Below are 12,639 nucleotides of genomic sequence, written 5' to 3'. Positions count from 1 at the left end.
TCCCCTGGGTCAACCCACCAGCCACCACACAACAGGCTCCCACTGACCTCAGCTCCCCACAACCCAGCTTCCCACCACTACACCAGCACAACCAGGTGCCAAGTGATCCACAGATCCTCCCCCTCCATCTTCTGACTCCCCCCAGGAAAATCCTGACCCATTTGGCAACCTCCAGCTGGCAGAGACACAGCAGGCGTCTTAGACCTGATCACCTAACGCTCTTCATGCCGTTCGCCACTGCACCCATGGCTTGTCTCTGCCCACTCTTGCTCCTCCAAGAGAAAATATTGACTCCGTTGCCCTTCCCCTGCCATGCAGAACTGCAGCCACCTGCAGCAACCCTTCCCACAAATTGCTCAAGGCAAGACAGAGCTCTTCTGTGACCATAAAGTGTGACCCCACTGCAACTTCATCCCTGCCCATTGTTGACATAATCTCAGCAAAAAGAAAGGTGGACTGCTGGGATTTCTAATGACCCCTAAAATGAGAAATTAAAGACACCATGATGAGAAAGGCTGAAACTGAAAATTACTTCTCAATAGAAACACAGGAGTAATTTTTGTAAGCTTAAATGATGGTAGATTTGTATTAGGTCTATGGAAGAAATTCTTCCCTGTGAGGGTGGTGAGGCCCTGGCACAGGTTGCCCAAAGAAGCTGTGGCTGCTCCCTCACTGGAAGGGTTCAAAGCCATGTTGGACGGGGCTTTGGGCAACCTGGGCTAGTGGAAGGTGTCCCTGCCTGGGGGAATGGGGGTGGGACTGGATATGCTTTAAGGTCCCTTCCAACCCGAACTAGTCCATGAGTACATGATTCAGAAAGATAATACAGACACAATACAGTCTGTGTCTCACAGAATCAGCCTAGATTATGCTCCCCACCTAGACCTACTCCAGCAAAGGAACACAACACAAGAGAGATGTCTGGGATTCACACAGCCAGTAGAGAACAACTTACATCACTCTGAAGGTCGTACACTTTCTTGGCTTGTACAACATCGTTCTGGTCCGGCAGACAGGTCCACCGATGCAGAGGGTGCTTGTAATCGATGTCACTCACCAGCTCCTGACATTTCTTGGCCAACACGATTCCCAGCATGTCCACTGGGCTACTGAAGTGTGTCTTTGTCTTCTCAAAGGCTTTCTTGTACTCCCTGTCACTCTGGATCTTGGCTACATGCATTGACCACATCATCTTCGGATCATCCTCTATGTTCCGGGCCCCGATGTGGTGGCCAAGCTGCTTGCGATAGCCTTCTTTGTATTTGTACTGCAGGGTGAAAGAAGCTCAGTCAGCTTCAGGCCAGCTCTTCTGCCTTCTGACACGATTCTGTGGCAGCGCCTGTGAGCAAGCGCTTTGCTAATGGAGCCTGGCAAGATCAGCATGTGAAGAGGGGTCTATGCACAGTGTAACCCCACTGTGTCCTACTCTTCCACCCCACACCTACGCTGGGGCACAGGAGGCACATGGAGGCCCATACGGTAGCTCCAACCAAACTATCTCAGGAGTGTTACTCTACCAGCCCAGCATGTGGCCTCAGCTGCAGGCCTTCAGCCACTAACCTTCACAAGGGGCAACACAACACCTTTTCTCCTTCCTCTTACTGAAACCTCAAGACTGAGAAGAGATTGAACTCATCCCCTTGCACTAACGGAACAAATCTGTACTACAGATCCTCCAATGGGAGAGTAAATTCAACTCCTGCAGAGCTGAGCCCTGAAAAGATACTCTGGGGTGCAGTAATGACTGGCCTCCAGTGACTGGATCTGCCCCCAGGTTAGACAGAAAGAATAAACGCCCCAGTCATAACAGAAAACTTGGTTTGGGTTTTCTTCCCTAATGCTCAGCTCAGCTGTGTAGCTGCAACATCACGGGTGTGCAGACTGGCAGTGCTGAGGGCAGCACACCACCAAAAAAATCCAGCCCAGCACCAGGACATGCTGCCACAAGCCCAGGAGGGACACTGCTCTGAATTATGGTCATCACCAAGCCCCCACTATTACCCCCTCCACACTCACTTGCACATTCCCTCACAGCCCTGCACACCCATAACGTACAGGGACAGCCACAGGCAGGCCCCAGATCCAACACAGTTACGGCCTAGCTGCATGGTTATGACGGGCAAGACCTGCGTTGGCTCCATTTGGTGAAGGCTGCAAACCCTGGTCTCCAACTGCAAGCACCTGGAAATGACCACAGGCCATGCCCCCAAGGGCTCCTGTCTACTTACATCACTTGCAATGTCTCTGGAAGCTTTAGCAGCCTTGATAGGAATGGCATCTGCCCGCATGTCGTAGCCCTTTTTCTTATCTTCCTCCATCGCAAGCTTGTACAGTTTCTGAAAGACACACAGGCATTGTCCTTGAGCAACATGCTTTCCCGGGCCGTGGCAGTGCCCAGGGACAGACACTCAACACCAGCTCAAACACCCACCTCGCTGAAGTTCAACCTGTTCTGCTGGGCCAGCAAAATACCAGGTGTATCCGGCATGATGTGAACGCTGGTTTTATCCTTCTCCCAGGCTGATATGTACGAGCGCTGAAAAAATTAGTACAACGTGCAGTTAGACCATACAAGCACAGGGCAACAAACCCAAAGAGCAAACCAGCTCGAGGAACTGAAGCAAGGGGACTCAACCCTCCACTGACTCAGGGACGCCTTTTCCCATCCCAAAACTTTCCCACACTTCACCCTTTTTTTTTTTTTTTCCACGTTGAACCCACTCACTGCTCCAATCACACAAAACAGAATTTCATCAAAATCAAGGAACACAAGTCCCTGATGAAGAAGATCCAATATCCCCCTTGTAAAACCCAGGCCCCAGAAGGAGACAGCCCAACGTCCTGGGAAATGCACTCCTTTCCTTCCAGCTGCAAACACAAGGAAATCTCACTTGGTTCATAATTTCAGAGTTGTGTTTTGCCAGAACCATCGGCATCGAGTCGGGAAGGCTCGTGAATTTGATGGTGTCCGGGTGCTGCCGATACTTCTTGTCACTCAGGATGAGGCTCGCCCTCTTATTCTTCTCATCGTCCAGCGAACCACTTGGGGACCAGCCAATGCCCCTCAGCCACAGGAGATCGGACTTGTACACGTTCTGAAAGGACAGCAAGGACACAGAGCAGATCAGCAACCTCCTTGCTCCCCACAACCGCTCCTCCCACCAAGGGAACCTTGGCCTACCAAGACACACTCCCCTGGGTCAACCCACCAGCCACCACACAACAGGCTCCCACTGACCTCAGCTCCCCACAACCCAGCTTCCCACCACTACACCAGCACAACCAGGTGCCAAGTGATCCACAGATCCTCCCCCTCCATCTTCTGACTCCCCCCAGGAAAATCCTGACCCATTTGGCAACCTCCAGCTGGCAGAGACACAGCAGGCGTCTTAGACCTGATCACCTAACGCTCTTCATGCCGTTCGCCACTGCACCCATGGCTTGTCTCTGCCCACTCTTGCTCCTCCAAGAGAAAATATTGACTCCGTTGCCCTTCCCCTGCCATGCAGAACTGCAGCCACCTGCAGCAACCCTCCCCACAAAATGCTCAAGGCAAGACAAGGCTCTTCTGTGACCACTCAAACTTCACTCCTGACCTTTCACAACACCAACTCTCAGCAAGACACTACGGCCACAACACAGTCTTGCTCTCACAGAATCAGCCTGGACTTACGCTCCCCACCCAGACCTTCTCCAGCAAAGGAACACAACACAAGAGAGATGTCTGGGATTCACACAGCCAGTAGAGAACAACTTACATCACTCTGAAGGTCGTACACTTTCTTGGCTTGTACAACATCGTTCTGGTCCGGCAGACAGGTCCACCGATGCAGAGGGTGCTTGTAATCGATGTCACTCACCAGCTCCTGACATTTCTTGGCCAACACGATTCCCAGCATGTCCACTGGGCTACTGAAGTGTGTCTTTGTCTTCTCAAAGGCTTTCTTGTACTCCCTGTCACTCTGGATCTTGGCTACGTGCATTGACCACATCATCTTCGGATCATCCTCTATGTTCCGGGCCCCGATGTGGTGGCCAAGCTGCTTTCGGTACGCAGTTTTGTATTGGTACTAATTGAATGCAGAAACAATAATTATCACTTCTCTTCCAGCTGCATTTTAGATTTCTCTGTTTTTAATATAGCAGTTACATTTTCAAATCTAATGTATTTTAATTTGTTTCAATATTTTTTCAATATTTTTAGTGGTTTTATTGCATCTCCAGAAGATATTAACTGATTTTTTTATAGTTATATACTATCTCATTGTAAATTATTGTATGTAATTTAATTAACTTTACATCTTCAAGAATTACACAACCTCTGGGGAGAGCAGCAATATAAGACTACTTAAAATTTAATTAATTAATCTTTAAAGTTAATCTTTATCCAGTTGTGTACCAGCTCTGTGTCCCACTATTATTTTTCACTCTGTAAGACTTACTTCACTGGCTATGTCTCGGGATGCCTTTGCTGACTTGAGGGGTATAGCATCAGGAGGAAGATCATAGCCTTTCCTCTTCAGCTCTTCATATCCTAACTTGTAATGTTTCTGTTGGAGAAGGATTCATAATTATTGCAAATAAAGCTCTCTAGAGTTTTCCTGTACTCCAGCTTTCCTCCCCTGAATACTGAAAATAAAGCATTAGATTCCAAACATAGTTTCATTCATGAAATTAAAATCCATATCTTGTTTTTAATAATGTGTATTTTGTAACTGATGATCTAAATTATTTAAAAATTACTACCTGTATGTTTTATGATTCTCATTTGAGATCAATTTTTTTTTTTTACTTAACATATTCATCTGAATGATTCTTAAAGTCTTCTACAGAGGTAATACAACACCCAATTTCAATTGCAAATATTTTTGTCTTCTTGAGTTCTTATGATAGAGCTGCTAACATTTCTTTACCTTTGCAGGTAGTCTTTATTTGTTCCATTATAACCAGGAACCTGATGTAAATTACATAATCCTATTTAATTCTAAAGAGGCAATTCAATATAATCAGACATTTTAACAAGATGACAGGCTTACTATGAAGTACTGAACACATATCTACAATGTTAATACGATCAGCAGGGATGAGAGAGAAAATTGCTAACTTGTGCTGAATATTTTCTTGGTATTTTTTATATTCTAGCAACTCCACTTCCACTTCGTATTTTGGCAATTCCACTCAGGCTTCCCAGTGCATTACAATTTTCACAGGAAAAGATCACAGGTGCGCTTACAGCTGTTAGAATCGCAGAATTACTCTCCTGCTTTTTAAACTAAAGGCAAAATGGGTAAACCCAAATTCCATAAAGGAAACATTGTATAGCCACACTTACATCACTTGTGTTAATTAAGTTTGATTTAGCCAACAGGATTTCAGGAGTATCAGGCATGATGTGAACCTGAGTCTTGTCCTTGTCCCAAGCTTCTCTGTACAGTATCTGAAAAGAGACACAAAACCACCTTGGCTAAGAAAAGACTCATATGCATAGCAGTAAATTCAGTTTACCTCTTCTCAACAACAGTGAATCAAAGATGTACTATGCAAGCATGAGCAATGTAAACAATGCAGGATATTAAAATCAAATAATATGATAACTTCTCACTGAAATACCACCTTTTTTTTTCTTCTTTATATCCATGAAATGTCAAGGGAACAGCGTTATGACAATACATTTACATACTACATAGTAAGGGCCTTATTTGCAGTTATTACTGAGTTAAGTTATACAGCACTGAAGACCTTAATCTTCTGAACAAGAGATAGCACTTGACAACAGAGCAGTAAGGCACTGATCATAAACATCTGATATTTGTCTATTTTAAGCACGTGTTCTGATATGGAGATCTTTTTAACAAATGTATACTAATATATTCATTTATGGAATCACATGTTCTGTCTCTAGAGGCAACTTACATCGCTTCTGTTTTTGGCATTAGATTTTGCTAAAATGATATCCATGGCATCTGGGATACTTGTGAATTTAATAGTATCTGGGTGCTGCCGGTATTTCTTTTCGCTCAGTATTTCAGAAGCTTTCTTGTTCTTTTCAGATTCCAAAGATCCCAGAGGACTCCATCCAAGGCCTCTGAGCCATTGTAGATCTGACTTATACAGATTCTGTTAACAAAAAAAAAAAATCAGAAACATAGCAGATTACTTCCCTGTTCATTTATTAAACCATATTAAAAGACTAACTGGTATTTTAGCTTCAATCTGATCCGTACTGACATCAAAAGAGTTACTAAAGATCCTTTTCAATACGTAGGAAATATCTCACAAAAAAATAAATAAATGCAGAGGAAACTTACATCACTCTGTAGTTCGTAGACCCTCTTTGCCTGGGTGACATCAACCTGGTCTGGCAGACAAGTCCAGCGGTGTAGTGTTCGTTTGTAGTCTATATCACTAACCAATTCCTGACATTTCTTAGCCAGAAGGAAGCCTAACATATCCACGGGCATATTAAACTTTGTCTTCCACTTTTCAAAATCTTTCTTGTACTCCCTCTCACTCTGCATCTTAGCTACTTGCATAGACCACAACATCTTAGGATCATCCTGTAAGCTGCGGAATCCAATGTGATGTCCCTGCTGCTTGCGGTAACCTTCTTTGTACTTGTACTAAAATGATAAAGATTGCATTATTGAAATTACAATAAGAAACAGACAATGGTAAAATAGATAAGCAAAATATCAATACAGTCTCTCAGTTCAATGTTTCTCATTACCAATGAAATGAGTGACTTGTTATGGCATCTCATGTAAAGTTTTAGTAGCCCCTTGATTAATGTGCATCGTTTGGTGCCAGTGAATGCTCGAGGAAGAGTGCACGGCTCTAAGAATGGTCTCCTGGGCCATCTGATTCAGATGGTTCAGAACTCCCAAAGGCTGACACACTTAATCAGCAATGAAAATTGCAGATGCTTAAGCACTGAAAACATTTCCTAATGATTAATAAAATCTCTTGAATAAATCCAGGAGTTGCATTCATACCACATGATGATAAGAGCAATACATGTGTCACCACATCTGCTTCGGAGTTGTAAGGAGGATTTCTCAGTATAGGCACTGGGCTAATTGGACCAAATTTGCTGGTGCTCTGAAAATGTAACACCCAAAGGAGCAGACAGCTCCTAACTTTGCATGACTAGCCACTTCATGGATGGACCACAATCTCTGCAACTGTCAAGATGCCAGAGCAACCCTTCTTAAATTGTTTGCTTCACTGACAAGAACAGATCAGGAAAGAGTTTTGTCAGCAGTTTTGCTTTTTACACACCTTAGCAGAGAAGTGCATCTCAGTCTAGTGTGACTCTGTAGGTTAGAGCAACTAGATAAAGTGTATTGAATTAGAAACACTGCTTACGTCACTTGCAATGTCCCTTGAAGCTTTGGCAGCTTTCACTGAAATGGCTTCAGGAGTGAGGTCATAGCCTTTCTTTATCATCTCCTCCCAGCCAAGCTTGTATAGTTTCTAAAATCAAAAATAATATTAATTAAAAAGCCTTAGTAATACATATGTCACCTTCTATTTAGATATGCTCATGATCCGTATTACCAAAGTCAGGTTATCTCACAGGCTTCAGTCACAAGAGAAGGGCTACTAGAATGGGAACTGAGAAATGGGAAACTGATAAGCAAGGACCGTAGGTCTTCCAAGCCTTGGGCTAGTGACTATACAGTTTTTCTTTACTGCAGCAGCTTCCTACTATAGCTTATCTTGGGGATTTGAAATATATCTGGGGAATGTGAAATTTATACATCTGGGATAACTGAAAATTAACGAAATTTTCATTAGTAAGGCTGTAATGTAGCCATTTAATCATCAATTCAGTTTGTGCACAGTCGATTTTAACTCCCAGCACTTGCAAGCCAAAGATTTGCCTCTGAGCAATCATGCAAAGCAAAACCTAAGTATTTCATATGGGCACAATTGTCACTTTCTCATATTTGAAAGCTGACAGAAAAGTTAGAATCACTGCACATATTTCTTTTCCCATATGTTAAGTTAAAAATATACACAATGAACTTGCTATTTTATAGTAAGGAATTTTTAACATGATTGATTTCTGTGGTAAGCATAGAGTATGGACTATGCACATCCAGTTTTCAAAAATAGGACTTATATTTTCCATACATTATAATGTAATTTAGGCTGTTACTTTGCTGGCCTGAAGATGGTACTTACTGGTACTCTGAAAATAGTACTCACATAAAAATTTTTGCCTCTGTTCTAAATCCCCCATTCCATTTCTTCTAACTTATACAAATTAAGTACTTATTTTTAAATGGGAGGCACCTTTAAAATTGAAGAAAGTAGATATTAATTTTAAATGCAATAGGAAGTGTTAAAAAACTCTACCTGACTGTAGTTCGTCTTGTTCTGTTTTGCCTGTAGAATATCTGGTGTATCTGGCATCACGTGAACCTGAGTTTTATCCTTCTCCCAAGCTTGAGTATAAGCATGCTATTGGAAAAAGTAACATCAGATCCGTTAATATAAATAACAAAGGATGGCTCTTTCAGGGTTTTCACCTTTCCATTTGCACACTTTGGATACGAATCGCTAAAAAGACGGAGGTGCTGACTTAGATTTATTTTACTATGAAATGACCTAATCCAGAATCAGCTGAATTAGGATCCACTCTTGCTTCTAATGAAGTCCAACTATCAAGCTTTTCAGGGCCAGTAATTTCTATACAAGAATGAAAGGAATAGAGGTTGGAGAGGTAGCAATGAGAAAAATGAGAAAAGATTTATTTAACCAATGCTGTTTATCAGTAACTGTTTCATTAAGAAAAAAAAATGAAAAAAGAGGAACCTGTAAGTGACAGGTTTTTTCCCCAGGGAAACACAAGGTGGTGACAGAGACTTATAGACTGTTTATCGAAATGGATTATATGTGAACATCTGCCTAATTTTCTCCATAAATACTCACTTTGTTCATTATATTTGCATTCTGCTTTGCAAGCACCATGTCCATGGCATCATTCTGTTTTGTAAACGGGAACATGCTGGGATGCTGGCGGTACTTCTGATCACTTGCAATTTCTGTGGCTTTCTTAGATTTCTCCACATCCAGAGAACCAGCAGGACTCCAACCGATACCCCTGAACCACTCATTGTAATCCTGCTTGTACTCATTCTGCCAAGCAGAACACAAAAGGAAAGTTTACAATTTACAAATGGCTCATACCAAATAATTCTGTTGTTTCCAAAACACAGCCATAATTAAAAAACAGGAACAAAAAAGTCACAGGTGTGAATGACTGAAAGAAAACAAAAACTTACGTCACTTTGTATCTGATTCATGTTTCTGTACAGTTCTAAACTCATTGCATCTGGTAGAAGCATATATTGGTGAATCAGTCGTTTGTAGTTAGTATTGGTTACACGATCCTGGGCCTCCTTAGCTGCCACGATGCTGAGTGTATCAGAAGGCGTCTGGTAATGTGTCTTGCTCATCTCATAAGCTTTCTTGTATTCACGATCAGACTGCATCTTTGCCACTTGCATATAATGGACAAGTTTGGGATCATCCTGAAGGCTGCGGAAGCCTACAAGTTTTCCCTTGTCTTGTTCATAACCTAATTTGTATTTATACTGTAAAGAGAACAAAGACAGAGACTTTAATTCTACTTCATTTGTTTAATAAGCAATATCTATCTTATAAGGGAATAAAATAAGATTTTTACTTTGTTAAGAAAACATCACAAGGCATATTGAGGTGGGGGCTTTGTCCACTTACTCTTAGGGTGCACTCTAACGCAAAACAGATGTCTAGTGTCCCTTTTAAAAGCAATATATTTAAAACACTTTCTTAATAAATTAAATTTCCTTACAATAGTTTATTCAGCTCCTGCATAACATTCAGTGTAGCCTGTGGTTGCTCCTCAGGAGTAACCTGGGGTTCAATTACTTTCTAATCTCATTAAAAATGACACAATGAAAATACGAAACATACTGACGGAAAGCAAAAGGCAAAGGAACACATAAGATCCGGTTTGCTGCAGACAGTTCTTTGGAAAAAGTGCATTTTTTATTCTTTTCACACTACAGTTTAGAGATACCCATATTAGCTCCAAGATGAGGTATCGCAAATGCTAGAACCAAGGTACATTAACCCACACAGTTCTCTGTTACTGCTGCTAGGCTGCTTCCAATATTTGGCTTCTGTAACTATTTTCATGGTAGTCTGCACCATACTCAGAATACTTGAGTTTGTATGTAAAGACTAACCATAAAATCAAAGATCTAATCATCACTTCCATTAGGTTCACTTGTTCAAATGATTACAAAATTCAAGAATTTTTGCATGTTTTTGTTTAATAAAACCAATAGTTCAAATTCTTAACCCCTTCCTCAATCTCTAATCAACCCTGGACAATGAACTACACAGATCAAGTATCAATTCCTTTTTCCTTCACTGCTTACTTCTTGGAGAGAACTCAGAATGGAAGTATGTTCCCCTCAGAGCAGTGGCAGAGCAAACTGACTTTGCAGTGGCTGCAACATCCCCTAAGTTGTCAAAAATATGTTGGGCTAAATAACATGCCCTTAGGCTCTAACTTCACCCCTCTCTCAGGCTGCATTTGCCCCTGCCACAGAAAATCCCTCATCACTGATACACAAAGGATTTCAGAATGGTCCTGATTCCAGAAGTGTGTATTCTCTGCACTAAGAAATTTAATGGGACTGTCACCAAAGGAATAAAAATAACTGTACCACTGCAGTAAAAATAATTTAAGTCCATATCTGTTCTTTTCAAGTATTTCTAAGAATGATCTCTGAACATTCTGTCTAAACTACAAATATACCACATCCATTTATAAATGCATCCAAGCACCATCACACTGAGGAATGAACTGCCTTTTTTCTTCTAAGAGTGCCTCATATATCTCCTTACCTTTCTAATGAAGAAATGGTTCTTTAACCCTGCTAGAAAATGTATTAGAATATATATTATGTCAGAATTATTTACAAGCAAGAGAATAAAAAGACTTCATATATTTGGCATGTAAAATTGAATTGTGTCCAGAAATCAATGTTTTACAATATCTGAAATGGATCATTTTTTCTTTCAAGAACTTACATCACTAGCAATGTCCCTAGAAGCTTTGGCAGCCTTAATAGGGATAGCATCAGCTCTGAGATCATACCCTTTCTTCCTAGACTCTTCAAATGAAAGTCTGTACATTTTCTGTGAAGAGAAAGAAAAGAAATATCCTTTAAAAAAGCAAAACACAGCACACTCACTTAAATAAAACTCTATTAATTTTATACGGTAACTTGAAACACAGACTATTCACATGTTTAATACGCCTTGAACAGTTGTTTAAGGCACTCAGGGGCACAGAGAGATGAATACTCCTTCAAAATTAACTCCAGTTCTAGTATTCACACATCAGTGCAGCTGGACTGCACTATAATCACTAACAATAGCCTAAAACAGAAGAGCAAGAAATTGCATTTGTTTCCCACATGCACAAATATTGGTGAAAAGTTACATCTGTAAGGATGTCAGCTTTTAAAATAATGAGATAAATAAGTCTATTTCTGTGCACATTAAAAATGTGTACAACTACAAACAATACTTTATTTAGCATATGCAGATTTAACAACTGGCTACTGAAAAACTGTCTATAATATCATCTGTTACCAAAAGAATAGGTTCAGTCTGCAAGAATTTTGAATCCAGTACAAAACCTTGTGCACAGGGAAATAAAATAATACAGTGACAAACACGGATAGTACTCAAACTCTACTATTTTGTCGTATTAACTATTATAGTTATATAGTTATATTATATACTATATTTAATAATATAATATAGTTACATAGCAATATAGTTATATAACTATTATATTTCAATTACTTATGTGAACACTTCGTAATCTGACTATAAATACTATGGCTTTTTCATGGTAACTTAATTTTGTATTTAATTTTGAGGAAGGAAGCAGGGAAAAGGAAAACAGATACCTTTTTGTGAAATTACTAGAGGTTAGCAAAGTGAGAATTAGGGAGACTTTCGTATGCTGTCATCTCATTACTAATAAAAAAAATAGGAGCAACATCATAGTCTTACAAACAGTACTCACATCGCTTAAATTAAATGCATTAGCTTTTGCTAAAGCAATCTGTGGAATATCTGGCATGATGTGAACTTTCTTTTTGTCTTCTTCCCATGCTTGTTTGTACTTGTGCTGGAAGGATAAAAAAATAAGGGATGTCAACATAACCAAAAAATTAAATAAAACAATTTAAAATAGGATTTTCTATTTGAAATAGAAACGTTCTTTACAATGATGCGACTACCAACATGGTAGGAGCATCTGTCTTTTTATTTTAGCACTTAAGAGCAGTGTGAATCAGGAATTAGCTCTTATAAAGTTAATGGTGTGAGGCTGAAAGAAAAGTGGAAGAAATACCAATCTTGCCAGAGCATTTCATGGCTTGTCTCTCACCCAGCAGCATATTCAAGCACACTGAACAGCAGCAAGCAATAGATTTCAAAATGTACTGGGTCTGGTTGGGATGGAGTTAATCCTCTTCCCAGCAGCTTGAACCATTCTGCCTTTTAGACTTGTGACTAAAACAATGCTGATGACATGCTCCTGTTTCAGCTGTTGCTGAACAG

General features: G+C 40.7%; 1 protein-coding gene across 1 annotated transcript in view; it reads right to left on the bottom strand.

Annotated features, from left to right (window-relative positions):
* Positions 1–12,639, bottom strand: part of NEB (nebulin) — a 157,666-nt gene that overhangs the window by 87,509 nt on the left and 57,518 nt on the right. The window contains exons 37-51 of the mRNA XM_074828481.1: positions 12,101–12,205; positions 11,092–11,199; positions 9,291–9,602; positions 8,938–9,144; positions 8,362–8,466; positions 7,366–7,473; positions 6,309–6,620; positions 5,914–6,117; positions 5,333–5,437; positions 4,443–4,550; positions 3,759–4,070; positions 2,892–3,095; positions 2,432–2,536; positions 2,229–2,336; positions 956–1,267 (exon numbers count right to left, since the gene is read on the bottom strand). Coding sequence (XP_074684582.1) covers positions 956–1,267; positions 2,229–2,336; positions 2,432–2,536; positions 2,892–3,095; positions 3,759–4,070; positions 4,443–4,550; positions 5,333–5,437; positions 5,914–6,117; positions 6,309–6,620; positions 7,366–7,473; positions 8,362–8,466; positions 8,938–9,144; positions 9,291–9,602; positions 11,092–11,199; positions 12,101–12,205 — 2,715 coding nt within the window. The remainder of the gene's footprint in view (positions 1–955; positions 1,268–2,228; positions 2,337–2,431; positions 2,537–2,891; positions 3,096–3,758; positions 4,071–4,442; positions 4,551–5,332; positions 5,438–5,913; positions 6,118–6,308; positions 6,621–7,365; positions 7,474–8,361; positions 8,467–8,937; positions 9,145–9,290; positions 9,603–11,091; positions 11,200–12,100; positions 12,206–12,639) is intronic.

Source organism: Strix aluco, chromosome 6 (genome assembly GCF_031877795.1).
Source record: "Strix aluco isolate bStrAlu1 chromosome 6, bStrAlu1.hap1, whole genome shotgun sequence".
NCBI classification, from domain to species: Eukaryota; Metazoa; Chordata; class Aves; order Strigiformes; family Strigidae; genus Strix; species Strix aluco.
This window is presented reverse-complemented; position numbering and strand designations above follow the sequence as displayed.